The sequence below is a fragment of the Vanessa cardui genome, chromosome 16, assembly GCF_905220365.1.
Source record: "Vanessa cardui chromosome 16, ilVanCard2.1, whole genome shotgun sequence".
Lineage (NCBI taxonomy): Eukaryota > Metazoa > Arthropoda > Insecta > Lepidoptera > Nymphalidae > Vanessa > Vanessa cardui.
The window spans coordinates 2,115,787-2,136,162 of NC_061138.1; the positions used below are offsets into that span (position 1 = coordinate 2,115,787).

Sequence of the window (20,376 nt, forward strand, 5' to 3'; positions counted from 1 at the left end):
CAAATATCGCCTAACTATTTGTTTTTATTAATAAATATTTAATTATGTTAAATTAACTAGAATTAAAGTTATTAATTTCGGGACACGTTCGCTCGTGAACAAGACCTTCGTAGATGTCGAAATATCGAGCTCCACCAAACAAATATAAAAAACATGGTAAATATCCCGAAATCAATAACTTTGATAATAAAAATAAGCATGTTAATTTAAAATCTTAACTAGAATTCTCTTTGAATGGAATTTTATAAAAATCATTAATAATTAAATATTTTATAGACATAAATAAAAAAACGCCTTTAGTGTCATAATAGGACAAGGTTGTTGAATATTATATTTCGTAAGACAGAATACGGTATTATAATTACGTCTGTAGTCTAGCGTTGTTGCGTAGCCGAAAATGTTCCTAGGTTACAATATTAATCACATGCCTTACATACATGTAGTTCGAGCCGATTAAAACCAAGGAGGTTTTAATGCCATGCCATGTATAACATTCATTACGGCGAGACGTCATTTTTAGAAGAAAAAGGATTGCGCTTGAAGATTCGAATGTAAAACAATATTCAAAATTATTATCTCATAATTAAATTCATTATTCATAAGCAAGGTATTCTTCATTTCTTCAAATGAATCATTGGCGCGATCACATGTAATACATTGCTATAAAACCTGACCAAAGTAAAAGGTTCTCTTTTATATTCTCTTCTTAGATATAAGACTGTAAGATATAATACTTCAAGATATAATAATAATACTCTACTTGTCAGACAGTGTATATATGTTTAGGAAATATGATTCTTAGTTGTGTGTGTGTGTGTGTGTGTGTGCGTGCGTGTGCGTGTGCGTGTGCGTGTGCGTGTGCGTGTGCGTGTGCGTGTGCGTGTGTGTGTGTGTGTGTGTTATGATCATGATAATATAATACCGAATATTGGTAGGGTTTAGTTGAACTGCCCAGAGAGATTATAAGGCGAGTAACTGTAAAATAGTACTGTCATCCTATTTTTGGTGTATGAAGGCGGACGAGCAAACGGGTCATCAACGCCCATAGACAATTACGCTGTAAGAAATAATAACGATTCATTACATCATCAATGCACCAACCTTGGGAACTAAGATGTTATGTCTCTTGTGCCTGTAGTTAGCTCGTTCATCCTTCAAACTAGAATACAACAATACTGATATCTTTTGCTTGGAGGTAGAATATCTGATAAATCTTAGGTACCAGCAAGTGAAATGTGAGAAAGATGTACAATCGTTTACAGGCGGAAAGTAATGAAGTGCAGCACTTTCACCTTTACATGCTTTCAGCTACAAGGTTTGCAGAGCTTGAGATTGCCCAGTGGTTAGAAAGCGTGCATCGTAACCGATGATTTCGGGTTCAAACCCAGGCAAGCACCAATAAATATATGTGCTTAATTGTGTTTATAATTCATCTCATACTCAGCGGTGAAGGAAAACATCGTGAGGAAACCTGCATGTTTCACATGTCCATTCCACCAACCCGCATTGCATTGCAAACCCTCTCCTTAGTGTGAGAGGAGGCCTTAGCCCAGCAGTGGGAAATTTACAGGCTGTTAGTTTTTACTACTTTAGATACAAGGGATTAAAACATTCGGACCAAAACTGATCTGCTTCTAATAATTATTTGCTAGAAGTACAGCGCCATCTCCATCCTACATAACATGAACTTCTGTCTTGTCACAAATAAAAGGAGGACACTTTAAATTGGAATTTAATTTCGTTAAATACTAATATGAGGCGAGATGGCTCAGCGGTAAGAACGCGTGCTTCCCAACCGATGATTACGGGTTCAAACCCTGCCTGGCAGCACCACTGAATATTCATGTGCTTAATTTGTGTTTATAACATCTCGTTCTCGGCGGTGAAGGGAAACCTCGCGAGGAAACCTGCATGTGTCAAATTTCATAGAAATTCTGCCACATGTGTATTCCACCAACCCGCATTGGAACAGCGTGGTGGAATATGTTCCAAACCCTCTCCATAATGGAAGAGGAGGCCTTAGCCCAGCAGAGGGAAATTTACAGGCTGTTACTTTACTTTACTATTTTTTAAATACAAATTTCTTCATGATTGTTTTTTGAAAAAATAATGAAAGAAAAAATATGACTGTCGCGTCTGATTTCCGTCTGAGTTCGTCTGAATTCCAGCGGGAACGAATTAAATTTTGCTGTCTTGCAACTTTTGCTTTGATTTACAAACTTTGCGCATAATGTAAAGCAAAAATAAAATCAATTAGTCTTCAATATTTCCATTTGTGTGTGTTACATATACTATGTATATTTTGTATCTCATACCATGTATATGCAAAATTTACTTTTTTTTTATTGTGATAAGTATGGTTATGGTTATAGTATGTTACTTGTAGGATCTGTTGATTAAACTGAATTTCACCAAAAATAACTGTTGCATAGTGATACCTGCTTAATCAATCAACATGGGAACTACAAAAGGTCAACAATTCTATACAAATTTGAATCGATTGGTAGAATAGTTAAGACGTTATATCGTAAGAAACAAATAACAACCAAACTCGTTTTTACATTGTTATCAGTTAAGGATTGTATTTAATTAGAAACTCTTTACAAAAACAAAATCGCACGCTCGCCAGTAATCCGCGATGTCAAATAAAAGTACCAAATAAAAATAAAGCGATGAGTTGCCCATGCAAAATGGATGCACTTGACGATGTCGACCAAAATAAATTGATCTCTGTTCAACGGTAAACTACACGTAACGAGCGGTCTTCAAAATTTAGGTATTATTAGACACTTATTGCGCATCAGAATGTATGGGAGCACGGGTCAGTTTAAGTGGTCCGCCTCGTCCTACCGCAATAGGTCATGATAAGTGGATGGTCAAGGTGAATTCTTTCTGCGCAATATATCATTACGGACGTAGAGACATACGTTTTATTGATTGCGTTCTTAATTTAAAAAATACTGATTGTGTATGAATTTATTTGTTTTTTTTTTTTAACTCGTAAAATATTATATTGGATACGATGTAATCTTTGTGAGAAATCGTTATATAACAAAGGATCGTTTTTTAGGACAGCTATCATTGTTTACATAACATATACATTGTAGATATATAAAAAATATGATAAATATATTTTTATAATACTGTAATACTTTAAGTTAATTTAGATATAGAGCGGAGTTATTTTCCTTAAATATTTATCTGATCTGACTAATGGATGTAATTCATATAAGTCTAATGATGTGTGCTATTTTATATTTATCCAGAAGAATTAAGGCATTAGGGGATAATAATGAAAGCATATATATTTTACCTTACAAACTCCAAGCTTAAGATATACATATATTTAGACGATTTTGCTGATATTTATTATCCAGTCTTGAACTGTCTTCTCGTGGATAAAATGTTCATTCAGAAATAGTTCCAGCTAACTCTATTTGATGATAATCTCGTCTGGGTATGTACCAGCCTTTCATCAGATATTCTATCACGAAATAGCAATACTATTGCTGTCTCTAACTAATTGACCACCAAAATTCAAACAGACTAAGAAACTGACCTATATTTGTCAGTATTCTTCTTGTCTTATAGTTTTTTAGATTCCTGCGACTTAACTCAAGTAAAATATCATGGATTACGAGGTCTCTTCTGATATTAGAAAAGATCTGTTAATTCATCTCACAGTATGTATAAGTCTGTGTCATGTTCCAAGACACATTTGACCAAAGTCAGTGAGTGGTGAGTGGTATGGATGATATGGTAACGATAAAAATACAGGGAATGTGCAATCGTAAGTATAAGGGCAAGTTGTATGCCATAGTATTTCACAAATCTCATCCTTCTTCATTCAAAGATATAAAATGTGGAGAAATGATCTATGCATTATATAAAATTGGAATGTCTGTTTTTAATTTTAAAATAACCGTTTATTACTAAATGCATATTTATGTATACACGGCACATATAACAAAATAACATTGTTTTCCATTTTTGTCTGTCAGTGTGATTGCCCCGCCTTATCTCTGGAACGGTTGTATCGATTTTGATGAGACTTTTATTGGCAGATGACTGACGTAAGGAGCAACTTAGGCTTCAATAACTTCTTTTCTAATTTCAAATGCGAACGAAGTCGTGAGCACCTGTTATCAAATATAAAACAATCCAAGTGAATTCTATCAATAATTATTTATATATTCGACTTAACTAACTTCGTATGTACGCCGCAAAACAAAAATGTCGTACGAGTCATTATAAAACGCTCACTTCATTATTGTTATTACCTTCAAAGTTCGACACAATTCCCTTCACGAACGGTCCAAGTGTACCTAATTTACGATTAATTCGCTTTGAAACCGTTAAAATTAAATTTGAGGCCAAAGTAAATTAAAACAGACCCTTGCCCTTCTGATTAAATGCATAATTACTATAGATATTCTAATTATATGAGAAATAATCGTTGTGTACGAGAAGTAATAAGGTCGATTCGGAGGTGAAGATTTTGTTATACTAGCTGTGTACAGCGACTTCACTCGAGTCTAGCGAATCCTTATGTTTTGGATGTAGAGTTTTGCGCTAACCCTTCTGGGTAAGTAAGGCCTTATTATCATATATTCCACGTAACAGCAATACTTCGTATTTCGATTTTGCTTTAAGCCAGTTCCAAAATCAAAACCAAAGTATACTTTTTCAAGTTGGTTGTTACAATCACTTTGAATCATTTAATAAAATATATTAAGTAAAGCTATCGCGGGTTCGGCATGTAGATTCTACCATAAACCAGAAAGAAACTCAGTAATAATTCTTTTTCAACATTTAAAACATATATCCTGCCTGAAAATCAACAAGTACAAGTATTTAATTAAATCTTAATCCCTAAGATTCGTGGTCCAAAGTGAACGGTGCCTATGTCTAGCCATCATCATTTGTCAGGATGCCTGCCTAATTTAAATTTAAAAAATAGGTAACAATACTAACGAATACGAAACAATTTGGACTAAGTAAAATATTATCTTTGTAACTTTACCATTATATTTAACCAGTTGTCGTCCACGGTGTCACTTGCGTTTTAAGGTTTGGTTGGATGTTGGGCATACTTGGGTAAACCAAGTTTGAGTCCAAGCTTCACACCAAATTTGGTCAAATTCGGTGCAGCAGTTTGGCTGAACTGGATCCTGTGGCGTCCGCCGAAAGACGGAGAGGGTACCGCTGGTTTTTTAGTGGGTAAACCTGGTGGACTTGGGCGTACGTCCAGAGAACCGGGGAGTAACACACACCCCCACTTTCCATCATATTGGGTAAGCGCGTAATGCGTTTTACCAGCGAAATAAAAAAAAGTTTGGCCATGAACTGCAACAAACAGAATTACTTTCGCGCTTATAATATTAGTATAGATTTACGAGTCATGGTTCTGTTATGTGATTGTATTCCAACACGTACTCGTACACATGTAATTGTTGTTGTGTCTGATAGCGAACATGATATTGTTCATGACCGATTGAGGTCGAATTCATCAATACTTCATGTTGTATCAATGTTTCATAACTTCGCTGTGATCTGATTGGTAACGTAAACAAACTATCTTTATTCTATTTAATTCAAAAAACTATTGGTGTACGTTTGGGTTGAGAGTTCTGGTATACCATGACGAGAAACAGTCACTAAAAACAGTCGTTTAATCCGTATTTACGCCGCCGTTCTCTTCTCCGTCGTATATGTATGTGTGTAAGCTAGGCGCGTATAATAGCAACAGTCTAAGAATCTTCCACTGCTGAGCCTTCTCTCAGTGCGACTAGTTGGATTTTCACGATGTTTTCCTCTCACCGCGGTGCTTACACTGCCAGTTTAGTATATACTTCCTAGCTATATATTTATTTTATTATGTATGTTTTCATTTATTCTAATATATATTTATTGGCTTTCTTTTCTTAGAACGATTTCTAAGACAAAGTCCCACACACCACTCACTGATTAATAAAATTACTATACACTATAAAATTGACTGATAATTTCCTTATGGGTTCCAGGAATAAGTTCCTTATATGGTGTAGATATTCGGTCAGAAGAATTCTACGAAACTGCAGCCCTAAGGGGGTAAAACGGTTGGAAGTTTGATCTATAAATTTCGAGCGGGTAAAGCTACAAGTTCAGCTAGTGGGAATATATAAAGGATAAACTTTTGTCAATTTTGCATTTTTGTAACTACATGCGTTGAACAACATATTTTGCAATTCAAATCGTATTTATTCGTAATTAGTAGTTGTACTGTCATATCAAACATAGGTTTTTAAATTTAGTCAATGTTTTATCAATTAACTTGTATTTATTTCGAGTATTGAAAGAGCAGTATTTAGTATTATTGTATTCCACTTTGAAGAGTCAGTCAGACAAATGAGTCCGCGTGTACACGGGACATAACATCTTAGTTCGAATGTTTGACGATGCTGGGATTTTTACAGATTTATTATTTATTTATTAATTTTTGTTACAGATTACTTATCGGGTATTAAAAGAAAAAATCAAAATAAACTTTAGTCAAGTAGGCTTTTACAAGCACTTTTGAATCGTCATTTTACAATTAAGTGAAGCTACCGCCGGATCGGAAAGTAGATTCTACCGAGAAGAACCGGCAAGAAACTCAGTAGTTACTCTTTTTTAACATTTAAAAAATACAAAGTCAAGTTACTTAAATACAATTATTTAAATTAATATTTGCGTCCATTTATCATCAGCTGACACATATAATAGTATAATGATAAAAATATGACTAAATATAAAAATAATAAAAGAAAAAACATAACCAAGAAATAGTTCTATAAGATATTTTATTCTTTTTTTTTAAACTTAGCGAAAGTGGGGATAGGTAAACATTATTGTGTTACTCATATTTTATAGATAGAAAAATATTTAAAGTGGTTGAATGTAAAACAATGAAATTATAAAGTTTTATAAATGGCGCGGTAAAGATGAAGCCAAGAGGCGTCGCTAGTCAATTACAAAGATATAAATTAAGCAAGGTGACTTATTTGATCTTGTCGGCGAGTCGGAAGGCCCATATTTTTGTATTTATGCAACCGTCTGACCCGCGATACCGTATCTCTGGTTCATTAAGATTTTTTCGTATGTATTACTGGGTTCATTTGCGCAAAACCGATAAATTTTATTTCGTTTTACGTACTTACTTTAAGTATCTTGCTAACCGACTTCAATAAATGAAGGAGGTTATCAATCGGTTGTAATTTTTATTTTATTCGTTACTTCGATACTCATTCATAAATTTATTTGGAGTATTCTTTTTTTTCGTTTCTAAAAGTATGTCACAGTTGGTCCCGAATATGATTTAAAATTTTCCACTAATATTGAAAAAATACGTGTGATTTTTTTGGACATGCTTTTTATTTTATTTAGGATTAAGATAATTTTATTTAAGGCAGAAGCAATATGTTCATATTATTATTATTGTTGTAATTTACTTTGAAGGATGAGCCAGTATTACTGCAACTACAAGACCTGTAATACCTTAGAATTGATACACTTGTATTTTTGATTATTAAAAATCTACTACCAATTCTTATAATCACCTCGTACCTTAGAAGAACAGGAGAAAGAGATTCAGTGGGATTTTTTTAACTGAAATAAAAAAAAATAGTATCGTTTTTTTATTTTATTTAATAACTATGCTGGTCTGACTTAAAACAGTCTGAAAGCGATCATATCATTCAGTTAGGTACAGTTGTTAGAATGCCCTGTGTCAATTATTAATTCAAGTATTTTACTATACAAACATTATACATGTACAAATGGCTGGTTTAAGATTATACTAAAAAAACATTGCAAGCCATTGTTAAAATGCAGGAAGGATTATTATTTATAGAGGCTGTTGGTTTACTAAAAACATTTCTATTTTTTTTGAAAACGAAACCTTATTTCTTCGAAGTGCTTACGATTCTATATATTTGATTTCAAGTAGCTAGCGCTATGTCTAAAATTAATACAACCTTATGCACCCAATAAGTTGAACATATAGACAAGGCATCCGTAATACATAAATGTAATCATACTCCGAAAGATACCAACGTGAACTTAGGACGAGTCAGCTCTCGAGTTTCCAGCTAAACGCTCCTAATATTAATATTCCCACTTAATCTTAACTTTAATTTCAATAGCTTCATGAATATTTAGCTCCGTGACATCATTCAGTGGTTCAGAGTTGTCGCGGCCCTATTACATATATTTCATACATTTTAAGCTTATTTGCATAATTGTCACATTGGATCGCTTAAAGAGAACATGCCTTTGTTATTCCCGTGTAATACCTTCGGGGCCTATTCTTGCCCTTTAGACGAAATGGTCACGTTTAATATTGTGATGTTTTAATTGTTAATGCTTTGTTATTACATTAATTCTCTATTACACTCGATGTGATGTCTTTATAAGTTGATTTTAATTTCTTTGTGATTACGTCATTGAAAATATGTTTCATTATTTTTTTCTATTTTAGTAAGTGTTGTTATTAGTGATTATTGTCAGCTTTTTAATTGCGTTTTGCTTTTTAGAAGTTATTTTTATTCATTTGAGAAGTTAAATTCGGAAGTATTACGTCTTAACACACATACGGTGTATGATTTATACGGAAAATTATTGTGGTTATTATTAACCTGTGACCCGCCTCAGTTTCTAGTAAATTACATAAAATCATTATAAATTGTAGCTGATGTGGTATTCTGATGTATACCCTATATTACTGTAAAATTTCATCCAAATCCGTTCTCTAGTTTTTTGTGAAAGAGTTACAAACACACATACATCCTCACAAACTTTCGCATTAATTATAATATTAGAAGGATAATATTTTCTTTATCTTTTAGTATCAATCATAGCTTTGGCTAGTATATTCTAGAACGATATTAATATTTAACCTGATTGCTTAGAAAAGGTGTGAGTGCCCTTTTGTTTTTCGACCTGTTTTAACCTTAAGAAGCCTTGGTCTATAAGAATCGTTCAAAGATTCGTAATAAACACGATTTATTTTATTCGTAAATTAGAAACATACATAATATATAATTAAATTATTAATAATACACTATAAAAATCATTCACAATAACAACTACTTATAATGACTCAACAGGTACTTCATATGTAACAGGTAATTTATATTTACGATATAGATAGGCGCTCGGGCTCTTGAGCCATCTGATGGTAAGTGGTCACCACCCCTAGACATTTACCTCGTAAGAAATATTAACCTTTATACATTCCTTATCGCCAATACGCTATGAGACCGGAACATAATACTAAGTATGTCTGTTCAGTGGTAGAATATGATGATGATGATTAAAGGATGGTACCTAATCGCGCGGGATTGGTATTAGCCAATATTAAATATTAAACTTTTTTTTATCACACATTTTTGTTTTGTAATTTAATGAATTATTCAAAATCAAATCAAAATCAAAATAAACTTTATTCAAGTAGGCTTTTACAAGCATATTTGAATCGTCATTTTACTTTACTTTAATTAAGTGAAACTACCACCGGTTTGGAAAGTAAATTCAACCGAGAAGAACCGGCAAGAAAATCAGTAGTTACTCTTTTTGAACATTTAAAAAATACAAAATTATGTTGGTAAATACAATTATTTAAATTAATATATCCTACTTGGAATTCAACAGGTATTCTTCAATAGTAAGGCATTAAATAATTAAAGTGATGGTTTCAATTGTTTCAGATTTATAAAGGCTTGGATATCGTGACAGCGAAGGCGTCTCTCCAGGAGCGGGAGTTGGTACCGCATCATCTATTGGATATCCTCGAGCCACATCAGATGTTCACAGTAGTCGACTTTAGAAATAGGGCTCTTAAAATTGTATCCTTTTTAATACCTATTTATACGAAATACTTACGACTTCTTTATTTATTCGAGTAATATTCGAAATTTTAATATATATACTTCTAAATTTAAATATCAACTTGTACCCGCTGTAATAAGTATTTATACGAAACAGTTACGACTTCTTTATTTATCCGAGTAATATTCGAAATTTAAAAAATATATTCTTTTAAATTTAAAAATCGAAACTAGTGATCGATGAATTTGTATTCGAATGTATTCGAACAAACGAATAATCATAGATTAAAAATACAAATATTTAATTTATCTGTCAGTTCTTCTGAATAATCACGAAAAGAAGCAAAATACAGTACTAGGGGTAAAGGTCTTTATTTAATAGGAAAGAGTGAGGTCGCCGGCAGCGTTAATTTGTCAAGCATCGTACAATGGATGATCCTGTTTGTTCAGCAGTCCACTCCGCCGGAATGCGACACAGATCTCGTGATAGAATTAATGTGTATTGTTTGATATTTACAATTTAAAATATTTAGTCTGTAATTGTTTGCACAAATGCTTAGAGACTTAAATTTGGTTCCGGATACATCGGAAAATTTTAATTGAGTTTGTATACTTGATTTTAAATATTTTTTTTTCGTATTTTTGTGTCTATTGCAACGACGCAATTTGAACCTTTTTAGCTTATTTATTTATTTAAATTAATAATCGAATATTCGAAATATTAAAATAAGTCAAAGGCCAGTGTAATCTTTAAAAAAAAAAATTAAAAATAATTGGTGCCGAAATATTTCATTTCGGAATATTCAACGTTACTAAATTTTGACATTTTTAAAATAAAATCTTACTAGATTTAATTTTTTTTTTTGAAATAAAAGCTAGGCCTACTCTTTGGAACCGTAATTGATCATAGTTATTGCAATTGGGTTATTTCGTAAAAATGTATTGGGAAGGTAAACGATGAGTACTAACTTTGAGAACTAAGGTGTTACATTCCTGCTTTTTTCACGGGCTCACATCCATCAAACCGGAACATAACGATACAAGCAATGCTATTTAGCGCTCTAGTATGTGAAATTTTGACAAATATATTTTCGTAAATTTCGTACTTGATCATCACATTAACCTTAACACATATAAAAATTAGCTAAAACTCGTTGTTAAACTTGTTATGATATTTAAATGTCATATCATACATATATATCTAATGATATGATATTCATAATTTTTAAATAATAATTTGCTAGTAGTAGATACTTCTAGGCGTTACAAATATTAGCGATAATTTATGTGGTTTTAGAACTGATATTTTGGTTCTGTTGAATTCTAAATATAAGATATACATATAGTGCGTACATACACCTGTGTTTGCGCATAAACTTTTAGGTATATTATAATACGTAATATGCCCTGCGCAGTTAACTGGTTTCCGCATAGAACGGCCTCTGCGACCGAAATTTGGCCCGGGGATTGTTCTTATTTCATTGTAACTATTTCTTGTTCCTTTTATTATTTCTTTGTTATTCAAAAACAAATGACTAAAACGTTAATCAATATATTTTTAGTATTATTGTTACTAACATATTATTATATGAGTTGAGATGGCCCAGTGGTTAGAACGCGTGCATCTTAACCGATGATTTCGGGTTCAAACCCAGGCAATCACCACTATATATATATGTGCTTAATTTGTGTTTATACTTCATCTCGTGCTCGGCGGTGAAGGAAAACATCGTGAGGAGACCTGCATTTGTCTAATTTCATCGAAATTCTGCCACATATGCATTCCACTCACCCGCATTGGAACAGCGTGGTGGAATGTGTTCCAAACCCTCTCCTTATTTGGAGAGGATGCCTTAGCCAAGCAGTGGGAAATTAACAGACTGTTACTTTACTTTTACGTTTATATCATTATTCGATAATTTTTTTCTTAACATTTCATTCAGATTGATAATCTCACAGAGCAAGGAAAGATTCCTATCATTGTGGGAGGTACAAATTATTACATAGAATCTATTGTTTACAAAATACTCGTCGAAGATATGAATAACGCAGACGAATTGCTTTGGGAAAAAAGTAAAAGAAAGAGAGACTTTTGCGAGACAGAAACTAGTGGAGAAAATTGCCGTAAAAAACTTTCTAACGATATCAATGATTCATCAGATAACATACCAGCACCTGACACAACGTCAGACAACACAGATACAAGCAGAAAAAATAGTGTTGAAATAAAAGATATAAGTAGGGAACAGTTAAAAGAAGATGTAGACAATGAGAGCAGATTTACAAATGAAGAAATCCACGCGAGATTACATGCAATAGATCCCGAAATGGCGTCCAGGCTTCATCCCAATAACAGACGTAAAGTCCTCAGGTAAGTGACGTTTTTGTACATTGAACAATGCGTAATATACATCCGGATACAATCGTGTACAGTCGAAAATAAATATGGCAAACTAGTCGTCGCTCACGTCTTTGCTCACGGTTCAGATTGTTGGTTGTCAAGTTTTAGGCGTAAAAGTAGTCTATGTCTTTTCTTGGAGTTTGAGTTAGCTTTACAGCAAATATCATCAAATTCGGTTTATTTCTTGGTGGTAGGGCTTTGTGCAAGCCCTCCTGGGTAGGTATCACCCACTCATCAGATATTCTACTAAACAACAGTACGCAGTATTGTTGTGTTCTGGTTTGAAGGGTGAGTGAGCCAGTGTAACTACAGGCACAAGGGACATAGCATCTTAGTTCCCAAGGTTTGTGGCGCATAGACGATGTAAGGAATAGTTAATATTTCTTAAAGCGTCATTGTCTATGGGTGATAGAGACCACTTACCATCAGGTGTTCTATATGCTCGTCCAACCTATTCCATAAAAAAAATGTTCTGGAAGTGACAGACAGACAGACAGACAGAGTCACTTTCACATTTATAATATTAGTATTGAGTATAGATAATGTGTATGAAAATAATTTTGATAATAATACAGTAAAGTTTTTCCGAACGCAAACATTTTATTTCACTATCTGCAAATACCATTTTAAGTTTGTTTCCGAAAACGTTATCTAGTTAGAGAATTTAACATAACTCTGAAACTCGAAAACAAGTGTCACGATCTAGAAAACATTCATTGAACCACTTACAATCGGTAGCTGAGGTTTATTTCTGTTGGATACCGGAATTGATGTGTTTACAAAAAGCGGTGGCTGATTTAGGTATCACGACTGCAACACCGCCACTACTTTCCAGTAAATTTTTGGAAAAAATTGAATTTAAATTGAAAACACCATTCTTAAAATTAAAAAAAATAAATTAATTTGCCTTTTCTGTAATCTACTTTCCGAACCGGTGGTAGCATTACGCTTTATATAGTTGCTAAATGATGATTCAAAAGTGCTTGTAAAAGCCTACTTGAATGATGTATGTGTTGATTTTTGAAGAATTAGTCTTTGCGTGTATCATACATTCATTTTGAATGTAAGGTATGATTCTTGTCATGTTTATTACAAGAATGTATGTATGAATTTCATATGAGTGATACCCTAATGAAGTAAAACTTTGCACATAATATTTAATCGTGACAATGCTATATCAAAAATATGTTATACTTAGTACGAGTATAACATATTAATTGTAAGTAATGAAATGTATTTTGGTTTTTATTTTGCGCAAATAATTGATCAATATTGAAAAAAGAAAAAGTTTTTTTTATAGCTGCAGTATTAAGGTTAGTGTATTTTTTTACTATGTTATAAACAGTCGATATATACATATACAATTAATTGTTATTATATTGTGATCTTTAATAGTACTTAAACTTTACATTACTTGGTGGTAGGGCTTTGTGCAAGCCCGTCTGGTTAGGTACCACCCTCTCATCAGTTCGTTCATTCTACCGCCAAATAACAGTACTCAGTATTGTTGTGTTTCGGTTTGAAGGGTGAGTAAGCCAGTGTAACTACAGACACAAGGGACATAAGATCTTAGTTCCAAAGGTTGGTGGCACATTGACGATGTAAGGAACAGTTAATATTTCTTACAGCGTCATTGTCTATGGGTGATTGTGACCACTTACCGTCAGGTGGCCTATATGTTCGTCCGCCAACCTATACCATAAAAAAAAAATTAGCAATCCATAGAATAAACATCTCTCCGTCTGTATCGATGTTTATAAAGATATATTTAGAAGATTACAAAAGACTGAATATCTGTCAATCGTCGATTCAAGGCTGTTCAACGAAATTCCTTTTTTATTTTTACATGACCTCGAAGAACACCATTGAATGTCAAAGATTAGCCAAAAAATTCAAATAACTTACATATTTTCATAATGAAATAAACATTTAAAAAAAGAACGTCCAATTTTTTTTAAATATAATTTTAATAGCAAAGGAACAACGTGAACAAATCTTAGTTCCATAAGATACTTTATCGTCAGTTTTTGCCCGTGTCGTATATATGTATATATAATATATAATTCATTAGGAATAGCGTTTCGAGCGGTTACGCAATTATGCATTTTGTTTTGATTTGAAGGAAATAAAACAATTACAATTACATTAAATGTAGAGTAAATTGAAACATTTAGAAAAAAAAAATTATAGAAAACCTTTTTAAGTCCATATTGTTGGAAAAACATTTGAAAATAGATTTATTCATATCCCTAATATTCGCAGTTCGTATTGGGGTCAAAATATTTAAAATTAATTATGCGAAAAATATTTACGAATTGTTTTCAAACAAAAAAAAAAGAAAATCGAATGACAAATAAAGGCAAGACAGTTTGACAATTAACCTTATATTCAAGTTCTTTGCTCAGTGAAATAACTTCAACTAAGGTCTTAACAATATCAGTAAAAGCTAAACCGCACACATTCCTTCCAACAATTAATCTATTGAAATTTAATATAGTGTAGTGTATGAAAATTATTTGTATCAAGTATCAAAATTTATCACAAAGTACACTCTACAGGAATTATTGATCGTGCAACACCTGCGAAATCGATATAGTTATACATTATAATAATAGTCAATAGATAAGATAGTTTATATCTATGATAATGAGATGATTGTCCGGAGATGAAACCTCGATCTTTTAACTACCCTACCTGTTTTACATGGTTGTAGGGCTTTGTACAGTCAGAGTAAGAAAACCTTCTTGAGTTTTCAATTTAATTCCTTCATCAAGTCTTAAGCTCTTTTGAATCTAAACATCAAATAATTGCGACGTAATGGGTCATTCTCAATTGGTAAAGCAGATCGCTCATACTGAGCACACGAAAATAGATTTTAAGGTGACGAATCTTTTCCTACCCTGATTGTACATCTGGGTTACCAATTTATTAGATATTCTGCCGCCAAACAGTATGATTGGTATTGTTGTGTTCCGTATGACAGGTGAAAGAGCTGATGTAACTACGAGACATATTCTTTCCAAATATTAATTAACTATTATTTAATACTGGCGACCCGTCCCGGCTTTGCACGAGTGCGTTTATCACACTTAATATACTACAGATAGTTTAGAGTTCCTTAACCATATTGTCTATGTATTGTTTACAAAAACCTTCCTCTCTAATCATACTACCTGTTAAAAAACCGCATCAAAATCCGTTGCGTAATTTTAAAGATTTAAGCATACATAGGGAAAGATATCGGTGAGCGACTTTGTTTTGTACTATGTAATGATAATGATTACTTCCAGCGCCAATGTCTATAGTGTCGATGCCACTTACCATCAGATGATTTGACCGGCTACCCATATAAAAACAAAACCAGTCTCTCCTTTATCTTCTAAATAAATATATCGCAATTGTGACTATTTACAATATGGTATGTATATTTAAAACTATGGATGAATTGGTGAGGCAGGTCTTCAAAGCTTAACCGCCGGTTACCGGTATTTACCGGATACTTTAGGGAGTGAAACTTACAGTGTAAACACAATATAATGTTCAAAAGTACAAAACCGCGGGAACAGAAACTCCGTATTAAATATAATAGGAAATAATAATGCCGTAACGTCATAGGAACTTGTTCACGCGGTTTACATAAACATCGAAAATGAAGGTCGCTTTACGTGATGACATAAAACCGTCGGCCATTTAGATGGAGCCGCTTCTTCGTGCTCCGTTTGGTTATTAATGCCTTTGTAGGGGAATTTTACGGGTGGCGGCGGGTCGCGTTACAATGGTCGGCCCGACTTCCGTGGGTCTACGACCGCTTCGAAGGATATCGTAGTTTGCGAGTGTGAGCGCGGTCTGACCTTGGCTGAGTATCCAACGTTGGGGTAACCATCAATTATATTTACAATGTAGATATTAAGGACGGCTATGAACAGTTTCTTCTTTGCATTACAGCTTATTTGCACCCATAAACACAAATGAAGGATGCAAATATATCTAATATTGTAAGAGGAACTTAATTCTCTAAGATCGAAAGTGGATTTGCAAATGCATATAGATGACGTTAAGTCTATTTTCGTTTCAGCGTCGCTATTTGGGTACGAATATTTCAAATGTTAATTTTGTGTTCCAAATATGTTTTAAGTTTTAAGAAATTTAGAGATACGCAATATGTTCGCAAATTAATAAACTAGCATAGCTGATTGATTTCTTTTTCCATCTTCTATACAACGAAAGAGGGATTTTCCCAACGCTGCCATTCACGGGTTTTTACTTATTTACCGAAATCCTAATTATTTTATAATCGATGAAATAAAATATTATATCGATTATTTTGTTTTTAAAAATTTATACGATAATTTAAATATAAGGTAGAACTAGTTTCTCTATATTGAAAACATGAAAAAATATATATTTATAGCAAACAAAAGATCATTTCCTCAACATAGGTATATTGGTCGCCACATATCGGTCTACGGTCGGAGTCCGTGGTTTTCTTCTAAACGCATGGTCACCACAATTTATATCGCGAACGCGGCCCCTTCGATAAACCCCGAATTATTTATCGTATATTATAACACAAACACAAACAAAAAGCCTTGTCTGTGTGTAAATGTATGTGTAAATAGACGACTAGTTTTTCCGTGCCCACTAGTTCAATACTATTGGAATTTTTTTTTTCTTTAAAAGGGTCAAACGTTTGTATTGTAAATTCTCTAGAATTTATTACGTCGCGAATGTTGTTTGACTGATTTGTTCCAATAATATTTGTTTTTTTTTCTTTCTTAATCTGTTGCATAAAAGAGGTTTCATATATATTTTATAAATAAATTAGTTGCATGTGTGCGTTAATTAGATGTTTAAATATAGGTACATTTTTTTTGGGTTTTAAATAAATTTATATGTTTCTTCATGTTTGAGGAAGGTTGAAATGTACTATGTTAATATAAAAATGTTGTTGCTATGTATAATTTTAATTGTGGTATATTAATTAGTTCAACATTTTAACTAATTGTAAGATTATGTTAACTTGAATATAAAAAAGGTATCGTACAAAAACAAATAATTAAGTTCGTGAAACTTAATTTTGATATAACGACACATTTCTGAGAATTATACTTATTATAATTTATAATATGTATTACAATAAATATATGAGATGAATTAAATAGATGAAAAAATATAGTATCTCCTAAGACGTGAACTTTGGAAACTGTCAAAATATTTTCTATTATTTATAGAATAGTAATAGTGGATTTATATCGTTCGAAAGTCAAGTATTTTATCACAGATTAAAAAAAAACAACCATTATCTCTCTTACATAAGTCTCTTATATGTTAAATTAAATCAAATATACTTTATTCAAGTACGCTTTTACAAGCACTTTTGAAACGTCATTTAAAAAACTATATTAAGTGAAGCTACTGAGAAGAACCAGGAAGAAACTTAAAAGTAACTCTTTTCTAAAATTGCGAATACAGAGTTATGACAGTTAAATTTGTCTCTTAAATTCTGCTTGAAAGTCAATGATACCATCAGCCCTTCTAAGTTGGAATCGTACTCTAAATGGTCATTTTGCAACTAACATTGAATATGAGTATAAAAAATTAGGTTATATACGGCGTAGTAATTTTTTTTTTTTTAATCTTTGTTATCGAACCAAAGAGGCTATTGTTTTATTTTGACTGAAATATTTATTAATTGCTATCACGAGTGTGACCTTAGTATAACGATTTAACCGATTTCAATAAATGTATTCCGAATTCGTAGAAGCGTTCCGGTTTACAATTTATGTGACGTCATCATTTCTTAAAACGTCAACTGTCAAGTCGCCATTTTGTGAAAGTATTTTAAAGTTGTTAAAATTGTATATAGTAATTCTTATCATCGATCCGTATTCGATAATCATTTTTTATTTGGGTCAGAAAAGTTTCGTAATTTTTTTTTTAATTTCTGTCCTTAACCCCAATAGAACCATTTGGATGTATGAATGTAATAAAAACTCTTTGTTGCCATTATCTCGGCACATGTGTAGACGTGGCATTAAAGATGAGTCGCAACTCGGTCACTTCCGCTTCCCTTGTTCGCGGTCGGTTCGAACCTTTGCCTTTTTGCCTAGCAACAAAATATAGGGAAGATATATGTTTGCGTAATATGATCATTATCTTTGTATAGATAGTTTTAACAATTTCAGAAAGCTCTGGTGCATGTTAAATCGCAATCAGGATTTCTATTGGTCCAAATAACAACACTGATATTGATTCTCATCATCGGCCTATCACAATCCAGTGCCGGAAAAAAGTCCTTTCCAAAAGTGCGTCATATCTATGTTTACATCTCCCGCTAAATCTAATTGTTATCAATATTCGAAAATCGAAACGAGATATTTTTGAAAAATTAAATTTAAAAAAAGAATGTCCCTATAATTGTATGATCGATCCTATATACATTGCATTTGACGTGTATATTTAATTACCTTTTGATCGAGTTAGTGGTATTAATAGACTCCACGTTCTATTTACAAAAATATTTGGAATTGTTTTTTTTTATAATTCAGAGCATCAGATAGTAAGTAGTCAGCCCTGAATATTGTCTACAGGCTGTGTTCATCACTTTTGCGCTGTAAGAAATGTTAACCATTCCTTAAACATCTAATACGGCTTTATACCTAAGATGTTATGTCTCTTGTACTCTTACTTAAACTGGCTCACTCACCCTTCAAACCGGAACACAACAATACTAAGAATTGCTATTCCGCGGTAGATTGTCTGATAGGGTTGTACTTACTCAGGCGGATTTGCACAAACTCCTAACACTATCAAATACTATGACATGTATTTTCTCTTATAATAAAAACTACGTCAAATAAAGTATATTATTTATATATATTATCTGTAATTGTGTCAAAAGGATTAAGAATCCCACATCGTGTGCCAAATTGTACACAGAGAAAAAAAAGCTATAGGGTTATTTCGTAACACGCTGTGACCCACATTTTAACGAGCTTAAAACTTTAAATAAAATGATGGACAGACGATTAGACTAAGTTTTATTATATAGATAATCAAATACAAGTACATACCGCGGCGTCGGCTGGTCTGATTTTCGTCATAGTGTATATAAGCCCTGTTGCTATGCTGGGAAGGGTTCGAGGCCGAATTATTTGTTACTAGCTGCCCTTTAGAGAACAAAAGCGCAACTCACCCGGGCAAACTCACTCTAATATGTGTATAACTATGTATGTTTATATTATTTTTTTTAATATTATTAAGTTTAAAAAAAACCCAGGCTGATTTTTAAGACTAGTTCAAAAATAAAATCTTGTTCAACTAATCGTTGAATTTTTACTGGAACACTAGTAGCTTTCCTTTTGTTGTTTATTGGATACATTTAATTTAGGACGTAAAAAGTTTGTCTAGAAATAGTCCTGAAAATATATTTAAGTATCAGCAATTAACATTTTACATGTAAAAAATATACTACCCAGTATTACCTACATAGTATTAAGTAGATATAGTTACTAATTTTTTTCATGTAAAATGTTAATTGCTGATAACAATTAAGTTATTTAGTTAAGATTAATATCTAAAACCTGTTAGTGGACAAATAATAAGAATGCGAAAGTTTGTTCTGTCAGATGTTTGTTACGCAATAGTACCGAAACAACTCAATTCTCATTCTCTACTAATTCAAAAGGAGCGCTTCTAACTCTGTAATCGTGTCAGAAGTGAAACTTTGCGTCATAAATGTTGCATAAAGGAACGTTTCACTCGAATCCGACCTTGGATACGTGGTCTCATCGCGCGGAGAAGTTTCACTTCGGATATTCGGGGCGAAGCGGGGGGTGACAACTAGTGTTTTATATTTTTGACTCTCGCCCGACAATCCTTATTTATTTCAGCGGAATACTCAAGTCGTACCCGCTATGAATAAATTACTACATAATTGCGTACAAGCCGTTGCTATGGAATATTTGCTACAATACAATGAACAGACGTATGGAAGTGACATGGGGCTTAGGGAATTTTATAAAATACCTATAGTCAAGATAATTATGTTATAAATTAACTTATTTTTAAACATCCACTTTACATAAAATTAACATGTAATAAGTTGGAGTGTTTGTAATGTTAAAATAA

General features: G+C 32.6%; 1 protein-coding gene across 1 annotated transcript in view; it reads left to right on the forward strand.

Moving 5' to 3' along the window:
• Positions 1–20,376, forward strand: part of LOC124536325 (tRNA dimethylallyltransferase) — a 266,642-nt gene that overhangs the window by 103,008 nt on the left and 143,258 nt on the right. The window contains exons 2-3 of the mRNA XM_047112849.1: positions 9,726–9,863; positions 11,789–12,216. Of these exons, the coding sequence (XP_046968805.1) occupies positions 9,726–9,863; positions 11,789–12,216 (566 nt within the window). The remainder of the gene's footprint in view (positions 1–9,725; positions 9,864–11,788; positions 12,217–20,376) is intronic.